The sequence below is a fragment of the Phyllostomus discolor genome, chromosome 6, assembly GCF_004126475.2.
Source record: "Phyllostomus discolor isolate MPI-MPIP mPhyDis1 chromosome 6, mPhyDis1.pri.v3, whole genome shotgun sequence".
Classification (NCBI taxonomy): domain Eukaryota; kingdom Metazoa; phylum Chordata; class Mammalia; order Chiroptera; family Phyllostomidae; genus Phyllostomus; species Phyllostomus discolor.
In genome coordinates this window covers 103,792,959-103,819,323 of record NC_040908.2, presented here as the reverse complement: position 1 = coordinate 103,819,323, position 26,365 = coordinate 103,792,959, and the positions used below count along the sequence as shown (strand labels likewise).

At 36.7% G+C, this 26,365-nt stretch overlaps 1 protein-coding gene across 3 annotated transcripts in view; it reads left to right on the top strand.

Annotated features, from left to right (window-relative positions):
- Positions 1-26,365, top strand: part of DEUP1 (deuterosome assembly protein 1) — an 81,458-nt gene that overhangs the window by 9,063 nt on the left and 46,030 nt on the right. For 2 of the 3 annotated variants that reach the window (XM_036028693.1, XM_036028692.1), the window contains exons 3-5: positions 10,739-10,910; positions 12,246-12,341; positions 19,604-19,738. In XM_036028693.1, coding sequence (XP_035884586.1) covers positions 10,739-10,910; positions 12,246-12,341; positions 19,604-19,738 — 403 coding nt within the window. Of the gene's footprint in view, positions 1-10,738; positions 10,911-12,245; positions 12,342-19,603; positions 19,739-25,185; positions 25,300-26,365 lie in introns of all 3 variants that reach the window. The other variant, XM_036028691.1, reaches the window with a different exon arrangement.

Sequence of the window (26,365 nt, the reverse complement as noted above, 5' to 3'; positions counted from 1 at the left end):
ACTTAGTTATACATATACAGAGTTTTAAAAGCCATGTGGTTCTTTATCAGCTACTAAAAAAACAACAATCCCCTGTTGCCTCCCCAGAGGCACTTCTTTTGGCTGATTCTTTTCGTTTTTACCTCCAGTCTCTAAATAACATACTTATATTGCTACTTCTTGATTTTTCAGTTTTAGACATCATCTATTGATGTTCACAAGTATTATTTTTTCATGCTACACATACACATACGCAGTCACAGTTCCGATTCCTCCCCTCTCCCAGTGCATCAGGATCTTGGTTGGGTCAATATTCTGTTTGCCTTGTAATGACTTTATCAATGATCTTTACCTTGGAGCTATATAATATACTGTGTTTGCTTCTTCTTTCCTGTACAACATTTTTTTCTGGGAGTTAATAACTCTAGTAACTTAATTATAAATGTTTTGAAGTTTTCTTCTTTCTGTCTAATTTTCTTGGAAAATGTCTGTTTGCATTTGACTTAGTGTGTGAACTTCTTTCTCCAAGTGTCTGTGATTCCTGACTGCTTGCTCCTATTTAAGAATGGTGGAGTCGAAAGCTGACAGAAGATGCCAGTGTACCTGGTGGGGCTCATTGACAGTACTTTTTACTGGATGGTCATCTGACTATTCTCTTTCAGTGATCTGCCTCAGGCTGATCAGAGCCAGAAAACACTCTTCCACAGTCTCCTAACTAGAGGTTATAAGTTGGGCTGCCAGCATTTACCCCCTACTTCCAGAAATACCTACTGTGGTTGTTTCTGGGGTTTCTCCACTACCAGTTCCCATTATTTTTGTCCTTGTCGGTTTAACTTTATAAGTTAGAGATATCTGTGCATTATTTTAGTGAGATTTTAGAAGGGAACAAAATATGTATATTTATCTATCTTCAACCAGAAGTCTCATTTTTCTCTACTGAATGATTTACTTTTTGTTCTATAACTTATATCTTAGCCTTTGATCTTGTTCTTTGAATCTAGTCAAATCCTTCACAAAAAATCTCAGTACCGCTACATGATCTGCCAAATTTTTTATCTGCTATGAATGTCATATTTTCAAAGAACCAAAGCAGATGAATAATAAAGCATGACTTTTCACATCTGGATTCAGAAAAATTCTTTAAAACGCTATTTTTCTATGTATGCATCTTTTCTAACCCTTCACGTGTCCTTTTCAACTCTGAAATATATTAGTTAATAATCACAACTTTACTTCCCAGTTTCTTATGAGTTACATACAGTTTTAATTATAGTTTGTAAAAGAATTCTAATATAAGTCATTATATTGGTAGTTTAATAAATTTAGTAATGTATAATTTTTGCACACTAAAAATTCTTTTCAATTTGATCAGTGATTCTCTTGCTTTCTAGTTGGCCTAGACTATACTCTATTCTTCTCTTGCCATCATATTTTGTTCCCACCAATGCACGCATACTCCTCTCCATAGTAATCAAATTTGACAAGTTCTAGTTTCTTGTTTCTCTGAAGAAGAAAAGTGAGGTAGATCTGGGGTAAAATCCCAATCTATCAAACACTGAAGGTACATTCTGAAATGTTAGCACAGTGCTGAGTGATTGTAGGAATTCAATGAGAGATTTTGAAAGGGAGGAAAGAAACTAAGAAGGGGGGAGTAGTAGAGAGAGGAAAGGGGACAAGGGTAGAGAGAGGAAGGCAGGGAGGGAGGGAGGGAGGGAAGGCACAGATTCCTTTGAGAGACTAATTAAGCTGTCCACTAGACATCAGGCCAAGTGCCTTGAAGTGGTAAGTGTGAGGAATATGTAGGACACCAACAACAATAGCTGTGGCCCTCTTTTAAAGAGCTTCATGGCAACTTCCATTATATTCCACAGGCCAGATTTTGTTTCAGGGCCATGCCAAGCCCCAGGGGAGACTGAGAAATATAGTTGAGTTTTAAGCTGGACACATTCCCACTCTTAATGACATCAGAGCTCTGTTAGTATGGAAGGAAGGATGAATGTTGTGTGGGATACTAGCCACATAAGAATCAGATACAAGTTTGGAAGTTATCAAGATAAGCTGGCATTAGAAGGTTCATTAGAAATTTCCAACATCCGGGAATCAGTATGCTTCTTAGTTTTCTAGCATTGGGAAAACAGATTTTATCAATGTTTGCCTAGCTTTTCACTGCTGGGTTTTAGTGAAATAACTGGCTCTAGTTTTAAATAGAAAATGATAAAATTACTATCCTCACTTACACTAACATTGAAGTCTCTCATCAAATAGACCTTTTGGAAAGAAGGAATTTTAATTGTCCTAGCAACTGGCTTATAGAATCCAAGCTAGTGCATGTTTAGATGAACATTTGTTTATTATTAATTATATATCTTTATATGTATTAATATGAAGTATTTCAGATATACAAGTTTATGAGGATAGTGAAGTCACTTACTCTTCTAGATAATTGTAAAAATTACCCTGAAGAAAGGTTAATGCCTGCTAATCTTCAGTCTTCTTACCTCATTTAATCTGTAAGCCAAAATGTTACTTAGAACGTGAATAGTTAGTTACTGTAGAAATGTTTATCTCTAATGTAGGTATTTTTAACAGATCTTCTATTTTCTTTAGAACATAAAAAAAGAAATTTTAAATTTGTATGTACCTAGAATTCTGATAAAATACTGAGAGGCTTGGAAGCTATCACATTGCATTTTGTTTCTATAAATGTCTTCCTTTGATGATTATGATGAAGGTTTTGAAAGAAGTCCTTTATAAGTACAATACATTTAAGCATGCCTTTATTGGATAGGGGGATTTATACCTCCTCCATACCCCAACACTGAGCTTATTGCAAATAAGAGAGAAGAATGGACTGAATATAAGCCACCATCTCAAATATGCAGTAAAAATAGGAGTGGTAATGTTGCCCAGTCAGCAAACATTAAGGATAATGTAAATAACATTTTTTGGACAAGAAAAGTGCTTGAGGCAAAGCTACTTTTAGCTATAAATGCACCAATAATTTTGAATCAGGGCAACCATGACACTATGACCTAGAAGTCATAAAGTAATAAACCCTTCACTTTACTGTTCTAGAAGACAACTAACTGAAGAGCGGGCTGGCATCACAGACACCTCTAGGATACTGGTTCTAGGACTCCTCCTGGAGTCTCTCCCATTTGGTTTCTTTTGTGTTTCTGGTGTGATACTGTATGTACTGTATGTGATGTGCAGAGCAGGGTCTGTGAGCCACCACAGAAAAGTTAAGTTATATTTATTGTAGCTAAATATGTAGTAATATAACCCAGACAAATACACATTCATACATTTTAGAATGAATTACATTAAACTCTTTTGAAAAAGTTAAGACTCAGTGTTATTGTTCATCAGCCTTTTGGAAACTCACTTCCTCAGACTATTCCATGTTGCATGAAATAGTCCCCTCTTACTATTCTCTGTGCTTCCCTTCCTCTCTCTGTCCCTTTTCTCTGTGACAACTTCTATATTTGTCTTCTAAACTTCCTCTTCTCTTTCCCAAGCTGAAGAGCCACTTCTATTCAGTTATCTCTCACAGGTCCCAAACAGAACTCACTTTTTTTTTTTTTTGCAGACATGGTTATCCACTTCTGTTTTCCAGATTGGTGATGGGTGGGTTGGCCCTACATCCTGGTTTTCCCAGAGAAATCACTGTTAACACATATTTTCGTGGCATAATTACTATTAGAGCCCTTTTCAGTTTCAGAATTGTCCTGGTTTCAATAACAGATGATATGGTCTGCTGTAGCTACCTGCCTGATGAAGGTTTGCCCTTTTAAGAATGTACATGTAAGCTCATTGTGTTAAAAAAACAAACAAACCTGGAGTCACACACTGGTCCATGTATCTTACCCAACCCCTATTTACTCTGAATGACTCTCCACATTCCATGCCCCTGCCCTCTCCCAACATACACACCACTACTAGCTCCATTTTATCATCAGCTTTCTATTTTGCTCCCTCTTTTTCTGCAAATTTCGTATCCTAATATTTTGACTCAGGACCACCAAGCAGATGGGTATGTCACACTGCAAGTCTCAGTGAGCCCCCTCCCCTCCAGTTTAAGGCATTTAGACCTCTGGCTGACCCCAGAGTCCTCCCCTCTTGAATTGCTCCCAAGGTTAAGCCTAATAAATAGTAAGGGTCATGGTTTGTAAGTCTTAGTGTAGCGTTTAGACACAATCCACCCAGTCTCCAAAGCTGGAAGGTTCAGAGGATTTTCTTTTCTTCTTTAGCTCCTCAATCAACTTTTCTAAAATTGGAATAATAACCTACTTGATGAGATGTTGTGAGGATTCATGAGAGGAAATGTAGGAAAATATTTAGCATAGTGTTAGCATTTGACTAAAGGAAGAAATGAATATATATTAGTGTCCAGATCTGAGAAGGGGACTAAGCTAAGCCCTTTGTATTTTATTTTAAAGTGCATTAGATTTAGGAGCAAACACTGATGCTACAGAGACAGCTGCTACTATTAGTTTCCTCTAAAAAACTGAGGAAGACAAAGTGTATAAGAAGATGGGACAATTGACTTTCTAAAGGGAATATTAAATTTGACAAAAATAAGTTTGATGTGAATATGAATTTGACTAAGTCCTAGGTAAGACTCTGGAACAGATAGTCGGTGGTTTGTGAGTGCCCAGAAGAGGAAGCAGTGGCCCCCAGGACGCAGCCTAGATGCATCTGACCACAGCACACAGCCAGTCTTGGTTCACAGGGTTAATATGCTGGTGCACTAGGGCCATGCAGAAAGAGTTGTATTTGGGCTTTGGTGTGATATTTTACAGGGCTTTTCATTTTTGTGGGGGAAATAAAGAAAAATGTGTAAGTTTGTTTAAGTGCATTAGTATCTCAGTATAAGACAAGAAATAATCAATAGATCACTGTCATCCTGAAGGGCTAGAATACCATAAGGCTCTGCTCTGCATCTTGGCCTTCATAACATTTTATAACCACTTGTATGAAAACACACGTGTGTATAAAACAAGGAATATTTATCAAATGTGCAGCTGACATAAAACTGGAATGTATAGTGAATTCAATCTGACAGAAACAGGATTCCAAAAAATAATTCAGATGTTACTTCATTTGGGTAACTTCTGGGATAGCCACCCTGTCCAAGTCTGGATGCTGTACCCTGACTTCCTTCCCATTAGAGTGGCATGTATTCATCAGTCTCTTATTGAACCTGCCTGCCTAGTAAGTCTCTCTCTGTCCTCAGGCAGTGGCTCTTGTGTCTCACAGTGGCTCACTGTGTCCGTCCCTCACACAGTGAACAGCAGCCACTTAATGAATGTTTGCTTCATTTTACAACCAGTCATGATGAGCCATGTTCAAAGGCTGAGACTAACCAGGTAAAATTTAATGAGAAATATAAAGCCCTGCCCTTGGTACACCCCCAGAAAACTAAACAAGCACAAGATAGTGGCTAGGTGGTTTTACTCATAGCACTTATGAAAAAGAAATGAGGTGTTTAGATGAGAATAAAGGCACCTTGAGATGGTATGATAGCACTGCTTTGCCCTACCCCTCCCCAATTCAAAGTTGATCTTCATCTGCTTCAATAAAAGTGTCTAGCACTTAAAACAAAGAACGTGACAGTATTTCTCCAAGATGATTAGGTAATACCTAGGGTATTATTATGTTAAAGTTCTGAGTGGTATATTTTAGGGGGGAAATCGACAAACAGGAGAATGTCCAGAGGAGGGCCACCTGGATTATGAAGGGTCTGAAAATCTTAGTCACTCATGCTTTCATTTATTTAACATGTGTATATTAAGCATCTAGTATTTTCCAGGCAGTATGCTAAGTAGTGAGTGGTAGAGAAAAAAATTTTCTATGATCAATTGAAGGAAATAAAGATACTTATAGAGATAAACAAAGACCAGCCAAATGAGAACAAATGAAGCCTATCTAATTCGGAGCTTGCTACAGCAAGGAAGACAGCAACCATCACTTGCATTTGGCAGAGATTCAAAGGCAGGCAGGGGAGTAGAAAAGCTCTATAGTGAACAAAAGGCTTCAGGTGTGCTCTAATTGGAGGCTGCTGGCACAGAGAAGCTGGAGGCAGGATATTAGAAGCAGGGAATCTTATGTGATTGATTTGGGAAGCATATTTGGCTTTCTCTTTGGCTATGTCCTGATTTGGAAGTAGAGGCAAAAATTAAGGAAGTTGTCAGTCATTGACCACTCTATGATTACTGCTGTAGAGGTTATGGGTCAGAGTCTATTATCATGTGTTCTGGTCATTGTCTGTTTGTATGCTCGGTTTCTAATATTGAACATTGAGAACAGAAGACTTGGGAACACTGATAACTATTTCATCATGTTGATAACTGTATTCAAATACTTTAAGATCAACTGTATTGAAAAAGCATTTGTTTTTAATAGTACCAATGGATTAAATTAGGACTAGTGGATGAAAAAACTCTTTGGTAAAAGAAAGAACTTTTAAACACTCAAACTATCTAAATACAATTTCAGTCAGTGGTTATCTGCTAAAGGAGGAATTCAGACATAGGCTGGATAACCTTTTGGTAGTGATATGGCAAAACAAATCACAAATCTTGACAAGCACCAGAATTACTTGATATCTTTGTCACCAGTACAGAATCTTGGGCTCTATCCTAGACCTGCTGTATCTGATCAGTGGGATATGATAGATGATTCTCTTAAGAAACATTTGTGGAAGATATGCAGACACTGTATGGATAGTTGGAGTAGATGACTTGCAAAAGTCATTCCACCCCAAGAGTACAATAGCCTAACTTTTGCATAGCATAGTCATAACAGGGAAATAAACCATTTATTCATTTATTTAACAATATTGATTGAGTAGCTTACATTATGCCACACTTTACTTTAGGCCTATATTTTAATTCCATTAGCATGGTGCATTCCTACATGCCAAGAAGATAAGATAGTGAGGAAAAGAACTAGCAGCAGCCAACAGATTCAGAGCTTAGCTTTGCCTGGGAATCTCCAAGCCCAACATAAGTAGCAGTTATCTCAGATTGCTTTATATCAGGCAGGATGGTCCTGGGCAAAACACAGGTGGGGGCTGACCTTGGCCTACACCAGCCAAGAAACTCCTAGGCCAATGCATCCAGTGGATAGCTATTGGAGCACTGCCACACTGCCCTTCCACTGCTGATCCTCTACAGAGGGGGGAGACTGGTGGTCAGTGGTCACAGCCAGTCCTTGAAGCTGACTGGTCTGGGTAAATCCCTCCCATTGATCTGCTAACAGCAACCAAGGCCCAGCTACAAGAGGAGCGTACTCAACCCAAAAGATGCACCTTGAGTACCTAGCTTAGGTGATAGAGGAGGATGTGCCACTGGACCCTACAAGATACCTACTATATTAGGCCACACTACCAAGACACAGAGTCAAAGCAGCTCTACCTAATACATAGAGATAAACACAGGGAGGCTGCCAAAACAAGGAGACAAAGAAACATGGCCCAAATGAAAGAAAAGATCAAAACTCCAGAAGAGCTAAACAAAATGGAGATAAACAATCTATCAGATGCAGAATTCAAAATACTAGTTATAAGGATGCTCAAAGAACTTAGTGAGGACCTCAACAGCATAAAAAAGATCCAATCAGAAACAAAGGATACACAAAAAGAACAATTTATAGGGAAACAACAGTCAAATGGATGAAGCCAATAATCAAATCAATGATTTGGAACATAAGGAAGCAAAAAAACAACCAACCAGAACAAGAATAAAAAAAATCCAAGAACATGAAGATAGTATAAGCAGCCTCTGGGACAACTTCAAGAGGCCCAGCATTTGTATGATGGCATGCCAGAAGGAGAAGAGAAAGAGCAAGAAATTGGAAATCTATTTGAAAACATAATGAAAGAAAGCTTCCCTAATTTGGTGAAGGAAATAGACACGCAAGTCCAGGAAGCAGAGTCCCAAACAAGATGGTTGCAAAGAGGCCCACTGCAAGACACGTCATTATTAAAATGGCAAAGGTTAAAGATAAGATAGAATCTTAAAAGCAGCAAGTGAAAAGCAGTTAGTTACCTGCAAGGGAACTCCCTTAAGACTATGAGCTGATTTCTCAAAAGAAATTTTGCAAGCTAGAAGGGATTGACAAGAAATATTCCAACTCATGAAAATGTATAGCCAAGGGGACTCTATACAGCAAAGATATAGCCAAGATTGCTCTATACAGCAAAGATATCATTTATCAAAGGACAGATAAAGAGATTCCCAGACAATAAAAAACTAAAGGAGTTCATCATCTCCAAACCATTATTATATGAAATGTTAAAGAGACTTATTTAAGAAAAAGAAGATCAAAAGTAGGAACAATAAAAGAGCAAAAAATACCTATCTATCATCAATTGAATCTAAAAAACAAATGAAGCAAAGAAAAAGAACAGAGACAGAATCATGGATATAGAGAGCATTTTTATGGTTGCCAGATGGAAGGAGGGTATGGGGGAATGGGTGAAGAGGTGAGGAGATTAAGAAGTACAAATAGGTGGTTACAGAATAGCCATGGGGATGTAAAGCACAGTAAAGGAAATGGAGTAGCCAAAGAACTTAAATGCATGACGCATGGACCTGAAAAATGGTGTGGGGATTGCTTGAGGGCATGGGGGTACTGGGTGGAAGGGGGAAAATGGGGCAAATTCAGGACAACTGTAATAGCATAATCAATAAAATATTTTTAAAACTCATATGTTCATTTTTCAAAGATTTGTTGAGCATCTGTTATGTACCAAGGCACTGTGTTGAGCCCTAATGAGACAGTGATGAACAAAACTGACATAGTTTTTTTTTAGAGCTTAATATAGCAGGAAAATAAAAGATATTTACAGTAAAGGGTGATACATTTTGTTATAGAAAGGAAAATGGTGTGAAAACCATTGTTTTTGTTCTGTTATTTTTCCCCCACATCATAACTCCAATTAAAATTTAATCAAGTTATATAGAGAGAAATTAGTGCTTCCTTTCTTCAGATTTGTTTTGGTTTAAGTAAAACTTGACAGCCTTTGGCCCTTAGCCTAGGAATGCTAGGAGACTTCAGAATGGCCCTTTGTATTTTAAACCTCTCTGCAGTTGAATAAACCATTCAAAGGGAAATCCTTGGTTTGGGTTTACTCTGGTTGTTTTAGTAAGTTATTCTGGAATTCTGAGTCTTTGGGTTCTAACCATTCTTTCTAATCCTATTGCAATAGAGCTAACTTGGATTATATACAGGGTCCAGCAGAAGTAACACCACTGAGTGTGGTTGATAGAGTGTGTGAATGTCTCACACGAGGTGGACAGCAATTTGAACATCTCACCTAAAATGTCATATGGTGTGTTTGAGTGTGATATTGTTATATTAAACAGTTACATGCTTATGATTTTGTAATAAAATATTTTATGTAATAAAAAAGTGGTGTTATTTGTGTCGGACCCTGTATTTCAAGCAAGTTTGTATTCAAAACACCACATGTCCTGTGTGGTCTACAGGAAGGAGCTCAAGATGGGAAGCAGCTGCTTATAATCTAGTTCTGGCTCTTCCACTAATTAATGTGTGGCTTTGACCTCACTGGGCCTCAGTTTTTTCAAAATGCTAAACGATCTTTATTAGTCCTAAAATTCTGACTCAGTGAAACTAAATGGAGGAACTATCATTTTGTACTTGCCTCTCCTCTTGCCTTCCTCCCAGCTACACAAAGATATCAGAAGCTCCATTACCACTATTGAATGGGTGTTGAAATAACGTACTTTCTAGTATGGACATGTGTGTGTTCTTTAGGCTGAAGTCCAAGGCTTCAATGTCTACCTGCTAATCCAGTCTGAATGGCTGAACTGTGCTAGGTGCCTGGGAAATGAGTCAGCTTTTCTGAAGGAGAACCCTGCCCTGGAAGCATTCAGCACTTCTCTTCTCACCACTCTCTGAGTCTCGGTAATTCTAGTTATTACCAAGGGTTTCCATTCAAACACAACAAACCCTCAGAAGCCCAAGATGCTACCACCTCTGAATGACAGTATCCCCACTATCTAAAGACTTACTACATTCCTTTGCCCACACCTGCCTGATCAGATTCCTTTCAAACAGATACCTGTCATATCACACCAAGTTCCCCTGCAGTTCCATAGCCCAAGTTGTACTTTTGGATCTGGTCCTACCTTAACTGGGCTTGATCTTCTGTCCCTGACATGCACAACTGAAGTCCCAGTTTGTCTGCCCTCAAGCCCCCTCAAGTTAAAATAGACAGAGGTACATGGATATTCACATGTGAGAATATTGAACCATTTTTCATAATTAGAATTTCCCTTAGAATTCATACACTCTGAAAATTTTATTTATTTATTTATTTATTTAGCTAACTTGTAGTACAAACTTATTTCTGACATAATCCACACAATGTGTTTTCATCCTAGAACTTGCTTGTCTAAGTCAAAACTTCTGGTTCAGGGAGACCCATGTGCTATCACCTACGTGAAGAAGAGAGTACAGACAGTGACTTTATCAATGTATTTTATTATATTATGACAGCAGCTATATTTTAGCAAATGTCATTTTAAAAAATTAATTTATATACACTGGTAGGTCTGAAATTAGCTTTTAGTTTTCATTTTAAAAATTAACTTCTGGCTTTCAGGCTTCTTACTATTTATATAATTGAACAGTTTAAGGAAATAATGATTTATGCAGAGCAATGTAATCATTGTTCTTGCCCTCACATTTAACTCTTTAAAAATGTGTTCTACTTTTCTACAATTGGCAGAACTTCTCCTTGTGAGGCCGAGCTTCAGGAATTGATGGAACAGATTGACATCATGGTAAACAACAAAAAACTGGACTGGGAAAGGAAGATGCGGGCTTTGGAAACAAGATTAGATCTTCGGGATCAGGAGTTGGCAAATGCACAAACTTGTCTGGATCAGAAGGGTCAAGAGGTACTGAACATTTGTGTTCATAAACCATTAATTCCTCAGGCTGCTCTAAATAGTATTTAGTCTATCAGCCTATGTTTTCATTACACATAGTTTTTATGAGGCATCAGCAATAGCAATTTTTGCTTGAAATTCTGTCCTAGTGTGCTAAATGTGTTCTATGAAAATAAGTGACAGAGCCTAAACCTATAAAAATGTGCTGATGCAGACGGAAACATAGTATCAGTGTCATCTAGAAAAGTAAACAAACATTCAATATGTATGTGTAATAAATATTGTGGTCAAGAAAGATGTCAGTGCTTTTGCTGCTATAGAAACAAGTCTGTAGTTGTCAAAGCTAGGTCCTTGGACAAGGCAGGGTTCAAGAGCATTTGCACTTTCTAATCTACTGAAAGAAGTGAAATGTCAAGAGTTTGGTGAAGGATCTGTGTGTGTACCTGGCACCCACTCAAGAGGCAAGCCCTTGGCCCCTGCGAGGCTGGCTAGGCCCCCATGGACTGCACAAGAGCTCCCAGGCCTGCAGGGGAGTTCGGGAACACCACATACTTTACCTACAGTGGACTTTGGTGCCTGTGAATTTTTCTCCTGGGAGAGGCTGAAATGTTTACTAACTATATCCTGAAACGTCGTCAGTCGATGTGGTCAACAGCCTTTTTTTTTTTTTTTGCCTTTATTGGCCTCTCAGCAGAACTCAGTTTTGGCTCACTTAACTGTGTTACTGTTTCGTGCAGTTACCTGTGTTACTGGCTTCTGGTTTCTCTTCACAGTTTGTATGCAAGGGACTATTCTCTCCCTTTCATACCTGGAATGACACAGATGTGTAAACAGGTGCCTCACCTGGTTTTTAAGCAGACAAATTCTGTAAGCCAAATCCCTAACAACTCGTGTTAGACATTTTTTTCTTTTTAATATGTTAATTTTTATAAAAATGTAACGTTTTGTCTACCATCCCACCAAAGCAGAGCTCCCATTGAAGACAGTGGGGCTTAAAATAAGACCTAAAGTGAGTCAGTAAAAGTTCTGCCCAACAGTAACATAAGCCTGCCAAAAAGGTAATGCAAAGTAAAGTCTAAGCCTCCACGTGAAATGTGATGGTGATACGGATCTTTCATCAAACATCCATTCCATGCTGTCCCAGTCCCAAGGTGTGCCCAGTGGAACAGTGCCAGTAGTGTTGGTTTTTGTGAATTTAATTGTTAATAGGTATTTAAAGCACTGCAGTAATCTTTCTTCTTGGTTTGGTATAGCAGCTTTATTTAAATTGTATCCCTTTTTTGCACACTTTTTTGGTCAGGCAAAATTTAGTAGAATGAAAATTAAATTGTATTCTCAATGCAGGTGGGATTACTTAGACAGAAGTTGGACAGTCTGGAAAAATGTAACTTAGCAATGACTCAGAACTATGAAGGACAACTACAAACCCTAAAAACTCAAGTAAGGGGGCTTATTTATTTAATATCGCATCATGATATATGTTTTGACCTATAAATTTGTGTTAACTTTGTTAAAATGGTTGTTTTTAATACAAACAAAAGTTCTTACATTTTAACTACAGGCTATATGTTTGACCCTGTCTTTCATTGTTTTATATGTATTGATTTTTGTCTTTTACTAGATTGTATCTCTTGAACTGTTAGCACAGTGCTAGACTAATAGCTTTCTGTTTATCAAGTGGCTTGTTGATTAATTGTACTACATAACTGTGTGAACAAAAACAAAAAAACAAAATTAGTGTTTTGTGGTCATTAGTCTCTAATAAGGAAGTCCATTTTTCTATGGCAATTTAAAATATGCACATTTGCTATTATGAATAGATAATTGAAAGAACAAAACTGGCCTTTATTATTTTGTTACTGGTAGGCTGTTTCAGAGATGATAGGGCTCTGCACATGCGATGAGAGGGATACTGATTTTTTTCTTATTTATCTCTACATTTCCCCACTGCTAGAAGGCAAAAAGTCTTCTCTCCCTTACACAGATAACACACAGGACAGTAATCATCTGGGCATCTGAGGTATAGTACATGCTATATCCTTTGCTTAACTTAGTAAATGAATCAATGTGAAATACGGTTTGACTATGAAATTGTGCTTTACAACCAACTTTCTTGGGAGTACAAAGATTTCATAAATGATAATATAATTAAAGGAGCCCAAAGTAGTTAACACATCCTCCTTAAGTACCTTTTTAGGGAGATTACCAACCATTAATATTAGAATATGAAACATTTGATGCCACATAATAGGTATGATATTTTAAGACTAGCTCTTAAGACATTTTGTCTGCAATGTTAACAGCTGCCACTACTTAGTAGCTTTAATTATGAAACATCATGTGTTTTTTTTCTTGCTAAGAATGTAAGCATTTAACAATTCATTCAATCAACCTTGCATTTTCTATAAAGGTCTAAAGTTACAATATAAATATTAAATCACTACAATTCTTCAGTATAAACAAAGAGATTATGATCTGGAATGAGTTTGAAAATATATAGAAATCTAAATGCAGATTAAATATTATCTCAAAATTATATTTAACTAGTTTAGTCATGCTTACCAAATCTTCAGTTTCTTGTATTATTTTTTTATTCCTGTTGTTAAAAAATGTTGGGGCCTTGTTTAAAGGTGTTGAGCAGTCACTTACTAAATGAATCTTTGCCATTTGCTGCTTTGCATGGCTGCTGGCTAACCAAGAAATATCTTTATGGCAATTTCACAGAAATTTGTTCTGTGCATCGCTGATACTGACAGTTTAGGAAATGCTTGCTCCTCTGCTCCTGGTTATTCAGAGTAATTATTAGCATATTAGAGGCTGTGAGAAGATCTGCTTTAAACAAATGCATTTAGCCTTTTTAATCCATCATTTTCCAAACATTTTTGCCATAAAACCTTTTATTTTTAAACCAAAACCTACCAATATTGTGGTTCAGTATTACAATGTAAACGTTGTAAACAGGTATTTCACAGGACACACGTTGGAAACACTACATTAATGTTGAGAGAACCTCCATCTGTTTCCACTACCATTTTCTGCCTCTCTTTTTCCCTCTGGTTACAAGAAAGGAAAGAAGAGAATTAGAGAGAGCAGAAGAAAAAGAAAGAGGGAAGGAGATAAAAACACAAAGAGAAAAAAGTACTATCAACTTGACTTGGTTTGCGTGATAGCTAGTAATATGTCATTTTTCTAATCAGAAAAATGCTGTCTTGTGGCAAACATGCTTTTGTTGCTGCCAGCTTATTCAACTGCTTCCTTCTTTGAAATTCCTAGTTTATGTACAATTTCATTTTCCTAAAATATCTTAAGGATACACTTCATCGCACTCTGCCTTGAATAATTCAATTCTGTCAAAGCTTTCATGTAGAAACTGCGTTTTTTTAAAGAAGGATGGGGGTATTTTCTTTTCCTTCTAACCATTATAGAACTCTACAAAATATGTATGTATTTGAGATTTCCACTCCTGGAAAGATGGAGTAGGTTTAATTTTCCCTATTCCTCCTGCTAAATGCAATTAGAAACCCTGGACATTATTTATAAAACAGATAAGAAGGCTCTAAGAAGTGTAGAGAAGGGAAAGGCCAATTAGAACTTGGGACCCACGGAATGACATGATAGTGAGTTCCCTGAGATTTCTATTTGCCTCATATGTCCCTGACTGCATAACAAAGAAGCAAGAAACCCAGATACTCCAGTGGGCACAAACAAACAAATAAAGCCTCACAGGAAGCCTTCCCTCCTCAGCAAAAAGACCAGAAAAAAGACAACCTAACAAAATTAAACATGAGCATTCCAGCCAATACCCCCAGAAAAACTCTACAACCTAAAACCCACCACAGTAAGGTGGACGCCCTAAGTTTCCACCCTCACCATGCTATAATGAGGTAGACCAGTAGTCCCTTCCCCATCTGGGAGGTATCAGAGAAGACTGAGTGAAGAGACAGGAATTTCATTACTATTAGGCACTAACAAAGCACCCCCCGAAAACCATGGCATCAGTGGAGACCATGTGAATGTTACATTAATAAAATTATTAATGTTATTTAATAATAACATTATTATTATGTGTGGGTGGCGATGGGTGGACCCATCCTCACCAAAGGTTGGTGAGGAAGGAAAGAGGTCTTTATTAAAATGTTGTATAGTTTGGGAGGATGGGGGATTTCCCATCCTCATCTAGGCTCATCTCTTCCATAAAACACAAGCAAAATCCAGATGTTCCCAAAAGGACCAAAGCCCAAAACAATGCCCAGAGTTTCTACTTCATCCTTATCTGTCCTTTGGAGCCCAAGGTGGCTATGCCAGCAGCTCTCCAGCTTCAGGGTCCCTCCTGGAGTCTGCATGTATTGTCAGAGTTGCCATTTACCATGAGGTTTCCAGAACCAGCTAATCCCACAAGCCCCAGCCAATGCATCTGCCAGGTGGGTCCAAGAAGAAGAGCACATTTCTCTCTTCCCTCAATTTAAATCTCCTGGTCCAAACTTCTGTGCTCTCTAGGACTGTCTGGCATGCTTCAGCCAATCCCATCATTTTCCAAGGCTAGACTGACAGGACAGCATCTCCCTTGCCTTCATGTTGACCTGTACAGTCATATGCAACTATGTCCTCTGGTCCCAGCCCCACCCAGGGATCAATTGGGAGGGAATAGGAAGGCTTTTAGCTTTGCGCACAGTGACTTCTTCCTGACAGATCTTTGTCTGGTGGTGGAGAATCTGTCATTATGCACCCACACTAGCCTCCTGCAGCCCTTCTCCTCTGCTCCTGTTTGCACAGCTCACACTTGGGGCACTGGCCAGGTTGCTGGTCCTGGCCAGGTCTGTCCAGGCCTATCTGTATCATGAAGAGCCTAGATTTCTATGTCTATCTGCTGATGATGAGGCATGCCTCCTCTTCCTCTCTGGAATGGTATCAGGAAGCATAATGAGGAATCATGATATTCCCCACCCCTCAGTGGTAACAAGGCTACCTACCCTCACTACAGTATCACTGAAGGTCATGTGTAAACAGTAGCAAGGCATGGATGCCTCTCTAATCAAGGTGGTGTCAGTAAAAGACCAGCAGGGAACCTGAGGTCCCACTCCCACTCAAATGTAGCAAGGATACCTTTCCTGGGTTACCAGCTAAGGCCAAGGCCTGGACTTACACTGCTACCTGGAGGTAATGAGGTAGCACGCCATTTTGCATGTTGGAATGTTATCAGAAGAGGCCTTCTAAAATACAATATTTAAATAAAATCCAGGGTGTCATAACACAATACTCCAAAATGTGTGAGTTTCAATAAAAAACCACTCATTATACCAAGAACCACAAAGACCTCAACTCACATATGAAAAGATAATCAAGTGAGACCAGCAGCAGGTTGATACAGATGTTAGAATTATCCACAAAGGATTTCAAAGCAGCTGATATAAAAATTCTTCAATGAAAAATTTACAAACATAATTGAAACAAAGGAAAAATAGAAAATTTTAGCAAAGAAATAGAACTATAAGGAACAACCAAAATTTATTAGAAATTGTATAACTGAAAAATACAATAACCAAACTAAAAAGAAAAAAGAAAATCAATGGATGGGCTTAAAAGCAGAAGGGTGAGGATAGAAAAAACAATCAATGAAATTGAAGATAGCAAAATAGAAATTACCCAATCTGAATGGCAGAAAGAAAATAGATTAACAGTTCCTGGCCAGTGGTTCAGTTGGTTAGAGTGTTTTCCTGTACACCAAAAGGTTGTGGGTTCAATTCCCAGTCAGGGCACACCCCTAGGTTGCAGATTCCATACCCAGTTGAGAGTGCATGGGAGGAAACCAATTGATGTTTCTCTCTCACATCGGTTTTTCTTTGTCTATCTAGCTATCTAGCTATCTATCTATCTATCCCTTCACCTCTAAAATGAATTAAAAATTTTTCAGGTGAGTATTAAGAAAAGAAAATAGACTAAGAAAATTAACCTCAAGGATGTGGATTGAAAATCCATGTCATCAGAGTCATAGAAGGAGAGGAAAAAAATGATGGGAATGAAAAAGTACTCAATGAAGTAAGGCTGAAAAGATATAAACTTACAGATTCAAGAAGTTTAGTGAAAGTCAAACATGGTAAACCCAAATATTAATAAAAAAGCAAAGGTGATATTTAGATAATTTAGTGGGAAAAGACTCATATCTTTTCAACAAACACTAAAGGGACAACTGAATATCCACATACAAAAGAATTCAGTTGGACCCTTACCTAAACCATAGACAAAAATTAATTCAAATGGATCAAAGACCTAACTATAAAAACTGAACCTATAAAAACTCTTAAAAGAAAACATCAGGAGCAAATATTTCTAACTTTGCATGAGGCAATGGTTTCTTAGATTTGGCACCAAAAGCACAAGAAAAATTAAATAAACTTGACTTCATCAAAATTGAAAAATCTTTGTGCTTCAAAGGACACCATCAAGAAAGTCAAAAGACAACACACAAAATGGAAGAAAATATTTGCAAATCATATCTATGGTAAGTGGCGAGTATCTTGAATTAAAAAATAACTTGTCAACAATAAATGACAAATGACCAAATTTTAAAACAAGCAAAGATATAAATAAGCATTGCTATAAAAAATATACAAATGGCCAATAAGCATATGAAAATGCTCAACATCATTAGTCATTGGGAAAATGTAAATCAAAACCATGAGATACCCCTTCATACTCACTAGGATGGCTATAATCAAAGAGACTGACAATAGCTAGTATCGATGAGAGTATAGAGAAATTGGAACCCTATACATTGCCAGTGGGAATTGAAAATGATTCAGCCATTTCTTCAAACAGTTGGGCAGTTTCTTAAAATGTCAAACTTAGAGTTTCCTATGACCTTGCAATTCTACTCTTGGATATATACCCAAGAGAAATAAAAATATATATCCACACAAAAACTTGTGCAACTGTTTATAGTATTTTTATAATAGCCTAAAAAGTGGAAATAACCCAAATGTCCCTAAATTGATGAATGGGTGAATAAAAAGTGATATATCCAAAAAATGGACTAATATTCAGCCATAAAAAAGGAAGGAAGTATTTATTGATCCATGTTATAACATGGATGAAGCTTGAACCCATTATGCTAAAAGAAAGAAGCCAAACACAAAAGACCACATATTGGATGACTCCATTAATATGAAATGATCAGAATGGGCAAATCAATAGAGACAGAAAGTGGATGTTAGCGGTGACCAGGGGCTTGGGGAAGGGGAGAATGTGAGGTCACTATGAATGGTATGGCATTTCTTTTTGTGATGATGAAAATATTCTGATATGAGATAGTGGTTGCACAACTTTGTGAATATATTAAAAACCAATGAATTTTGTGATTTAAAGGGTGAATTTTATGGTAGGTAAATTATATCTCAATTTTTAAGTTACACAAGAAAGAAAAAAGAAAGCAGAAGTGACTATTTAATATCTGATAAAGCTATGGACAGCTGTGTGTCCATACAGTTGTCCATACAGTTTTGCCTATACAAATACAACTGTATTTGTAATAGGCAAAAACTGAAAATACCCAAAATGTCTCAATATGTGAGTGGTTAAATAAGCTGTGGTTACACCTGTGCCATAGAATCATGTTGAGCAATAAAGAGAAATGAACTATGGGTACTCACGTGAATCTCAAGGGCATTAGGCGGAGTAAACCCAAGCCAATCTCAAAATGTCATATTGTCTGATTCCATTTTATAATACTCTCAAAGTGACCAAATATAGAGATGGAAAACAGTTGATGGATGCCTGGTGTTAGGGGTATGGGATTGACTGCTGAATGTCACCAGGGAGATCTTGGTGGTGATGGAACGGTTCTGTACCTTGATTGTGGTTGTGGCCACACAAATCTACACATGATAAAAAATGGCATAGAACTATACACGTGTATTATACTGACATCAATTTTCTGGGTTCAATATTGTTCATTAAGGTATAAGTATTGGGAGAATTACAGATTCAGTATTACAGATTCAGAACCTCTCTGTAATATCTTTGTAACTCCTGTGAATCTATAATTATTTGCAACTAAAAATAAAAACTTTTGTAAACAGTTACATAAAACTTTCATCACAGATGTTGATAGACCATGCTGCTCTTAATCTATTATTTGACAGTAGAAAAAGAAACATAAAAAAAAAATAATAGTCTAAATTGTAAAAGGAATTATTAGTAAGAAAAATATTTCAATTTTGATATTTAAATTTAAGCTTATATCAACATGAGTAAGTCATTTATGTTGTTTCTGTCTTTTAAATTAAGTATTCCATTTTCTTGAATAAAGTATAAACTGCTAATTTTATAGATTGAGATCCTGAAATTTAAATTGTCAACACAAGATGGCACTAAATAAAGTAAAGAAAAAACTTGAGTTTTTAAAAATTATAAGCTTGGCTACATATGGTTAAAACAAAACTGAACAAAACATTTATCAAGTGAAGCAGTGTTTAACTGTGCAGTTAAAGAAGTCCCAGATTTATGTGAAAGCTAAATTGTGTTCAACTTCAATAATTTAGTTCTAATAACTGGTTCTATCTTCACTAATTGGAATATTTAAGCTTTATTGCATTTTCTAATCATGACTTAAATTTTCAAAGAGGTACACAAGAAAATAATGATAGTGAAACCAAGTTAGAAATTACCAGTAATAGTAAAACATTAGCATTCTCTATTATTTACAGTTTTCCAAACTAACTAATAGCTTTGAGAAACTGAGATTACACCAGATGAAACAAAATAAATTTCGGCGAAAAGAGTTACCACACCTAAAAGAAGAAATACCCTTTGAACCGAGCAATCTGAACCAGAAACTAGAGGTGAGCTCTATTCTCTTGGTTCCTTCATGTGTGTGGAAGGTGGATTTGCATTGCTGTGGTGGGGGCAGGGGCTGTCTGTCTCTAGTGCACACAACAGCACGTGCAGTTGTGATAGCACACACACCGACACACCAACTTCTCATTGAATATATTTTCATAGGGCACCTTCACTTCAGGCACTTAGTGAATTAAAACATCACTTTGATTTATACATCTTTTACACATGTCAGCACATTTGGAGTTCCAAAGAAAAAGTTCAAAGAAACTGCAGATGTTGAGTGATGTTGAAGGACATCCCTGGGGTCTGTGAGAGTGAATATCTAATAAATCTTTGAATGCCTGTGTAACTAGTAGGTTCTTAAGTCCCAGTAAAGCCTTGTAATAGTTTTCAGAACAGAGCTTGAAATGTCAGGGTTTTTTCTTTAAAGAGGTAGTGCCACTCCAATATAGCCACCCTGTGTCACCTAGAACTTCTAAAATTTTGGTCCCTGAAATGGTTTGCTATGTCACAGGTGCACTTATTCTTATCCCCTTAACTTCCCAACCTTGGAAAAAACAAACCAGCTGTTTTTCTTCCCTGTGTGCTTGAGCATCCCTCCCATAGGTCATGGAACAGCGGACACAGATTCTACTACAAATTCCTATTCTCTAACAGTAGATGAGTTCCCAGTGCTGCTCAGTTGTTTTGTAATTGACCTCCAGTTGACCTTTACCATGTTGTCTCACTCAATTCCTTACACTGTTCTCAAGCCCTGAGCCCCAGCTCCTTCCACCAACGATTTCAGTTTCTTCTGCTTTGTTGATGTTGTTCTCTACCTCCCAATCATCCAGGTAGGAACCTGTTAGAATCTCAGATCTCTTCCTTTCTCTTATTCCTCATACTCCAGCCCAGGTTTTCTCCTTTTTTTTGGTCCAGTGCCTCTTACCTCCTTCTTCCTCCCATCTACTTTTCATTGCCTGATTTTATACTTTATCATCTTACTCTTCAATTAATAGTCCTTCTCAAACTTTTCCTCCCAAATATTTTTAGGAGCAGAAAAAAATCTAGATCACAGCCCTATAACCAACCTATAGCAATAACTTTGCAGAACTTTAGGGATTGGGCTTTTAAATTCCTGCAAATTTTGTATTCTACTGAATAATGAATATACACACTTTTTAATACAAAATTAATTAGTAAGGTTGACACTCTAGTTAAGTGCAGCATGGATAACCCCCTGGCTCTTGCAGTGCTGTGCCTAGTGTGGCATTAGAAATACCCTGATCTCACAGAGGACGGCTAAAGTCGCACACTGTTAGAACATTTGCTTTCATTGAAAGTGCAGCAGCCAAGCCACCCATTATCCATTTGATTGACTCTCGTGGGGTTTAGTGGGAAAACCACATTCACATAGATTGTTCAGACAAAGAAAAGCTTTACATTAACATTAACTACTTTGTGTGACACATCTTACATTTAGGAAACTAAGTATTTGCATAAAATATATCATAAAAGTGTAGTGGAAATTAGTCACAAAAGATGACTCTGCTTGTCTTTGATCAAAAATTATTAAGCACACTCTGTAGATAGTTTAATCTGTATAATTATGAAATCACTTCATGTACCTGTTTTTACTCAGAGCCATTTGAAAATTAATATGTAAGAGATGGGCTGTTCCAGTTTTAGTCTGTATCTAAGCTCTTTCCCCTTTGGGACAAACATTCACACATTGCCATGGCAATAGGGCCATGGGGGGCAGCATGCCGCACTGGGGAACATAAGACTGGCCCTGCCAGACTCATTTATTTACCCTGTGACCTTTGGGCAAGGTGTTCACCTCACAGAGATTCCATTTTATCACCAATAAATAGGGCTAAAAATATCTTATAGGTGACACTGTGGTTATGAAAGAAAAAAATATATAAATATACATATATATTAATTTAGGTGCATGCTAAAACATTTAGGAATAAAAATGCATGAGGTGTGGAAGCTGCTTTAAAATACTCCCAACAAATAAGGGTGAAGAGAGAGAAAGGGGGGAAATAAAACTGGACTAAGTCAACAGAGGTTAAACTGTTGAAGGGTATGTGGAAGGTTGTTTTACTCTCTACTTTTATGTATGAAAATTTTCATAATAAAAAGTTAAAACTATCTTATAGGTTGAGGTGTGTAAAGTCCCTGACATACAATAATTACTAAAGAAATGTTTGTTCTATTCTTCAATATTTAATAGAGGAATTAAAAATAAATATGTATGTATATAAATATGTAAAGTAATATATAAATAAAATAATGTAGCTTCCACTAGAAACTTTAATTTTAATAACCCTGACCCACTCTCAACTTTAAAGACCCAGAGAAGGCTTTTCAGCTGTGGAGAACTTACTCTGGGGGTTGAGGCAAGTCTACAGACCCTCTGGGACCTGGACTGACACCTCCAGTCTCTACAAAAATTCTTATAAAGCCCTCCAGGTCTCTTCTGGGACCCCTAAGTAATGGATATTTTGTGCTCACTTGCTAATCTTGAAACCAATACATCTGTAAGACCAAGCAATCCATGACTATTAAGCACTTGCTGATATATGTTGGCTCTAGTAGTGCTTAGTTGTTTTAAACTTCAGTTGAAACAATTTTGTTAGATTGTATTGTGACAGCTGTCATATCAGTGTGCATTTAAAAAAACTTATCAAAATTGGTGAATTTTTGTGCAGCCATTTTAATACTGAAGATGGAAGAAAATATGCAACATTTTTGGTGTATTATACTTTATTATTTCCAGAAAGGTAAAGATGTAACTGAAATGCAAAAAAAGATTTGTGCAGTGCATGGAGAAGGTGCTATGAGTGATTAAATATGTCAAAAGTGGTTGGCAAAGTTTTGTGGTACTATTGACATTCTGGCCAAATAATTCTTTGCTGTGGGTCTGTCTTATGCATTGGGAGATGTTTAGCAGCACCTCTGGCATCTACTCACTAGAAGCCAATAGCGAGAGATAGCCTGTGTACTCAAAATATCCAAATCAATAAAGTAATTGGTAAAAATGAAACATGTGTCTTTTATGGAAAAAATGTAATGGATTTTTTAGCCAACCAAATACGTTTCTAAGCCTTGCTTGGCCTCATTTTTACCTGTTGAAGAATTTGTGATTGAGGTGAATACTCCTGCCTCTTCCTAAAGCATCCTGGGAAATACTTATTTTCCAGATCGAGGTTGTTGGGAGGGAGATGCTAAATATTAGTATTATCTGAAAGATATAAACTAAGTCAACCTTGCCCACCTTTTGACTTCTGATTCCAATGACTCCTTTCTAGATTAAAAGTAAACAGCAATTTTCATGTGCTTTCTATTGATTTGAAACTTTGCCTATGTTTTACTAGAACTGAGTCTTATAAATTGGTCACTTACTAAAGACACTGTTCTTATGTACCCAAATTTTAAATTGTCGAATGTCAGAATCAAAGTCAATAATTTTAAATAAACTATCTCCATTTATCCTAATATATATTTGACCCTTGAACAACAAGGGGGCTACAAGTGCTAACCCCCCACCCCATGCACACAAAAATTCATGTATTACTTTTAACTCTCCCAAAAACATAACAACCAATAGCCTACTATTAACCAGAAGCTTTACCGTTAACATAAATAATTGATTAACACATATTCTGTATGTTATGTGTATTATGTACTGTAGTCTTACAATATAAGCTAGAAAAAAATGTTATTAAGGAAACCATCAGAAAGAGAAAATGCATTTACAGTATTTATTTTAAAAAATCCACGTGTGAGTGGATCCACGCAGTTCAAACCTGTGTTGTTCAAGGGTTAACTATAGTCAATTTATCATAAAGTATTATTATATATTTCAAAGGGGGTCCATCCATATTTCTCTAATCTTATTACCACCACTCAATTTCAGGTCACCTTTAGTCACTATAAAAGTCTCCTATGTTACAGCCTTTCTTCACTGGTTGTTTTGGAACTTGTGGATTTAAAAAAATAAAACTTTTTTCAAATGTCCTTTAAAATCAAATCACTATAGAAAACACAAAATTCTATATTTTTCTCATTTTAAGCAAAATACAGCAATCATTCCCTGGATAAGTATATTTATTTTCCAGCATAGCCAATCCAGTCACTTTAGCCATCTTCCAGAACAACACCAATCATTCTGGCCAGACAAACTGTTCCAATTCAACACCTTCTCGGAGAGGGCTGAAGCAATCCTGATGTTGTCTGCATGGCTTTTACGTGACACTAATATTGCACTTGTACTGTAAAATTATTTATAAAATTATTTGTTTACATTTACATTTTCCCTACTTTATTGTATATTCCTTGATTTGTATCCTTCAAAAAATTTTAAATCATGAAATATTTCCAAATTCTCTTCTATCCACAGTACCTGGTGGACACTAGGTGATTGATAAAAATCACTGAATTGATGATTGAGCACATCAATACATTCATACCATGTATCTATATGCAATGATAGCTGATCAAAGACTTAGTAGTTATAGAGTTTGTTTCCAACCATTTTGTTTTCTTGACAAAATTTAGTGAGAAATGTTTAAATTCTAGGAAGTATTAATATCTTGCTTTCGTTTGCACATTCACGGAATATAAGTGGTGTCTGGCACTTTGTCGGGCACTAGGAGGAATACAAAAGTAATGAAATGTGTTGTACTCACTCTTAAGTTGCTTGTAGCCTGGACAAGAAGAAAAGATAAAAATGTCCAGCCCTAAGCAAAACTGAGGAATAGTGAAGTTTTCTTTGGCATTCCCAAAGCCATATCCCTTCCTCAAGTTAAGTTGTGAATAGGTAATCATTCTCCCTGAGTACACTCCTTGAGCAAAATCTTGTATAATTGAGCATGCTTTAACAAGTTATTTCTACCACTTCTTCCCCAGGTTAACTCAGTTGGCACTGCCTAAGTGAGGCCTGAGATTCTGTTCCCAGGAAAGAGTTGATCTTGGCTTCACCTTGCCTGACAGCTTTGGAAACCACAGGGACAGTCAGTAATCAGTCCAAGCCCCATCCCATAAGAAAGCAGGGGAGCCGGTTTGGTGACAGAATATAGAGAATGAAAGAAGGCAAAACACTTCTGGTCTTTGCTCAGGAAACAGAAAGGAAGTACTGGATGCAGAAAGTTATTCGGAACTTCCTTATTAGTAATCAGTATTTGTTGTAAGAGAATTTTTTTTCATTTTTAACAAATAAAAAGGCTTAATTTTTATACAAGGATTAAGCTACAAATTCCATATTTCCCTAATAAAAATTAAGATATATCTAGCAATAAACCCAAGATGAGAGATCTGATACTTTTTTATTTTCCTAGTGGGGAAAAATGCACTTAATTTTTTCTCAGAATAAAGATTTACAAATAAGAGAAGCCCTGTTCATTGTACTTTAAAATGAATAATTTCCTCCAATTTATTTTTGTCCTTCCACTTTTTTTTAAAGGAATTTAGAGCAAAGTCCAGAGAATGGGACAAGCAAGAGATACTATATCAGACTCATCTGGTTTCTTTAGATGCTCAACAAAAAGTATTGTCTGAGAAGTGTAATCAATTTCAGGTACATTATCTAATTCTACCCTCAAAATTAGAATAAATTAGAGGTTAAATATTATTATCTTTGCCATTCAGCATATAATCTTTTTACAAATAGAAATGCCAACTAATAGAAAATAACCAGAGTAGGTCCAGCTTTGGTTTTAAAGTCATAAGCGCATGAGGTATCTATAATGGTGAGTTTAGCTTACATGTGTCAAAGGATGGTGTTATTGAAAGTGTGCATTGTTAGTAGTACATGTTTTTGCATTCCTGTGGGCAAGTCACTTAGAAAGTCGAGGGTTGCTTGGTCCCTGCCTTCAAGACCTATACAGCCTAGACATTGAGATAATACATGTCCTGATTTACAGGTAATAATGACAAGTGAATGGAAGGGATCCAAATCCTTTTAGAAGTCAAAGAGCAAGAGAAAAAAAATGTGCTCAACCAGGAAACATCCTCCAGCAGGGGTGGGACGGGGCCTGACATTGAAGAATGGATATGTTGTGAGACAAGAAAAAGTATGTTCTAGGTGGTAGAAAGAACACCAGCAGAGTCACTGAGCAAGAGAGCAAAAGGCAAATTCTGGAAATGGAAAATGGGTCAGTTAGCTGGTAGTCCATGCAGCAGGTGGGAAAGGGGAGGTGGTAAGCCTAGGGAATTGGATACAAATTATAATAAGCCTTTAACACTTGGGCTAAAGAATTTTGAATTTTTATTAAAGCCATTAAGAAACTATTGTTTGGTTGATATACTTTTTATTCTCTCTTAAGTCACTTGAGTTATATGTCATACTTGTTTCTTAAATTCAACAATATAAAATAATTTAATGTAAAATTAATAGCCTTATCCCTTTACTCCATTTTTACCCATTTAATATAAACACTGTTAACAGTTAGGTGTTTTTCTTTACTACCTTTTCTTTTATTTTTACAAACATGCAAAAATATGTATTTGTGTGGAAGTTGCATACTTTTTCTCTTAAAAAAGTTTTTACTTAATAATAAGCCATGGATATCTTTTTGAGGTACTACATAAAATTCTACTTAATTCTGCATAGCATTTCATAGTATATAGTAGATACACCAGAT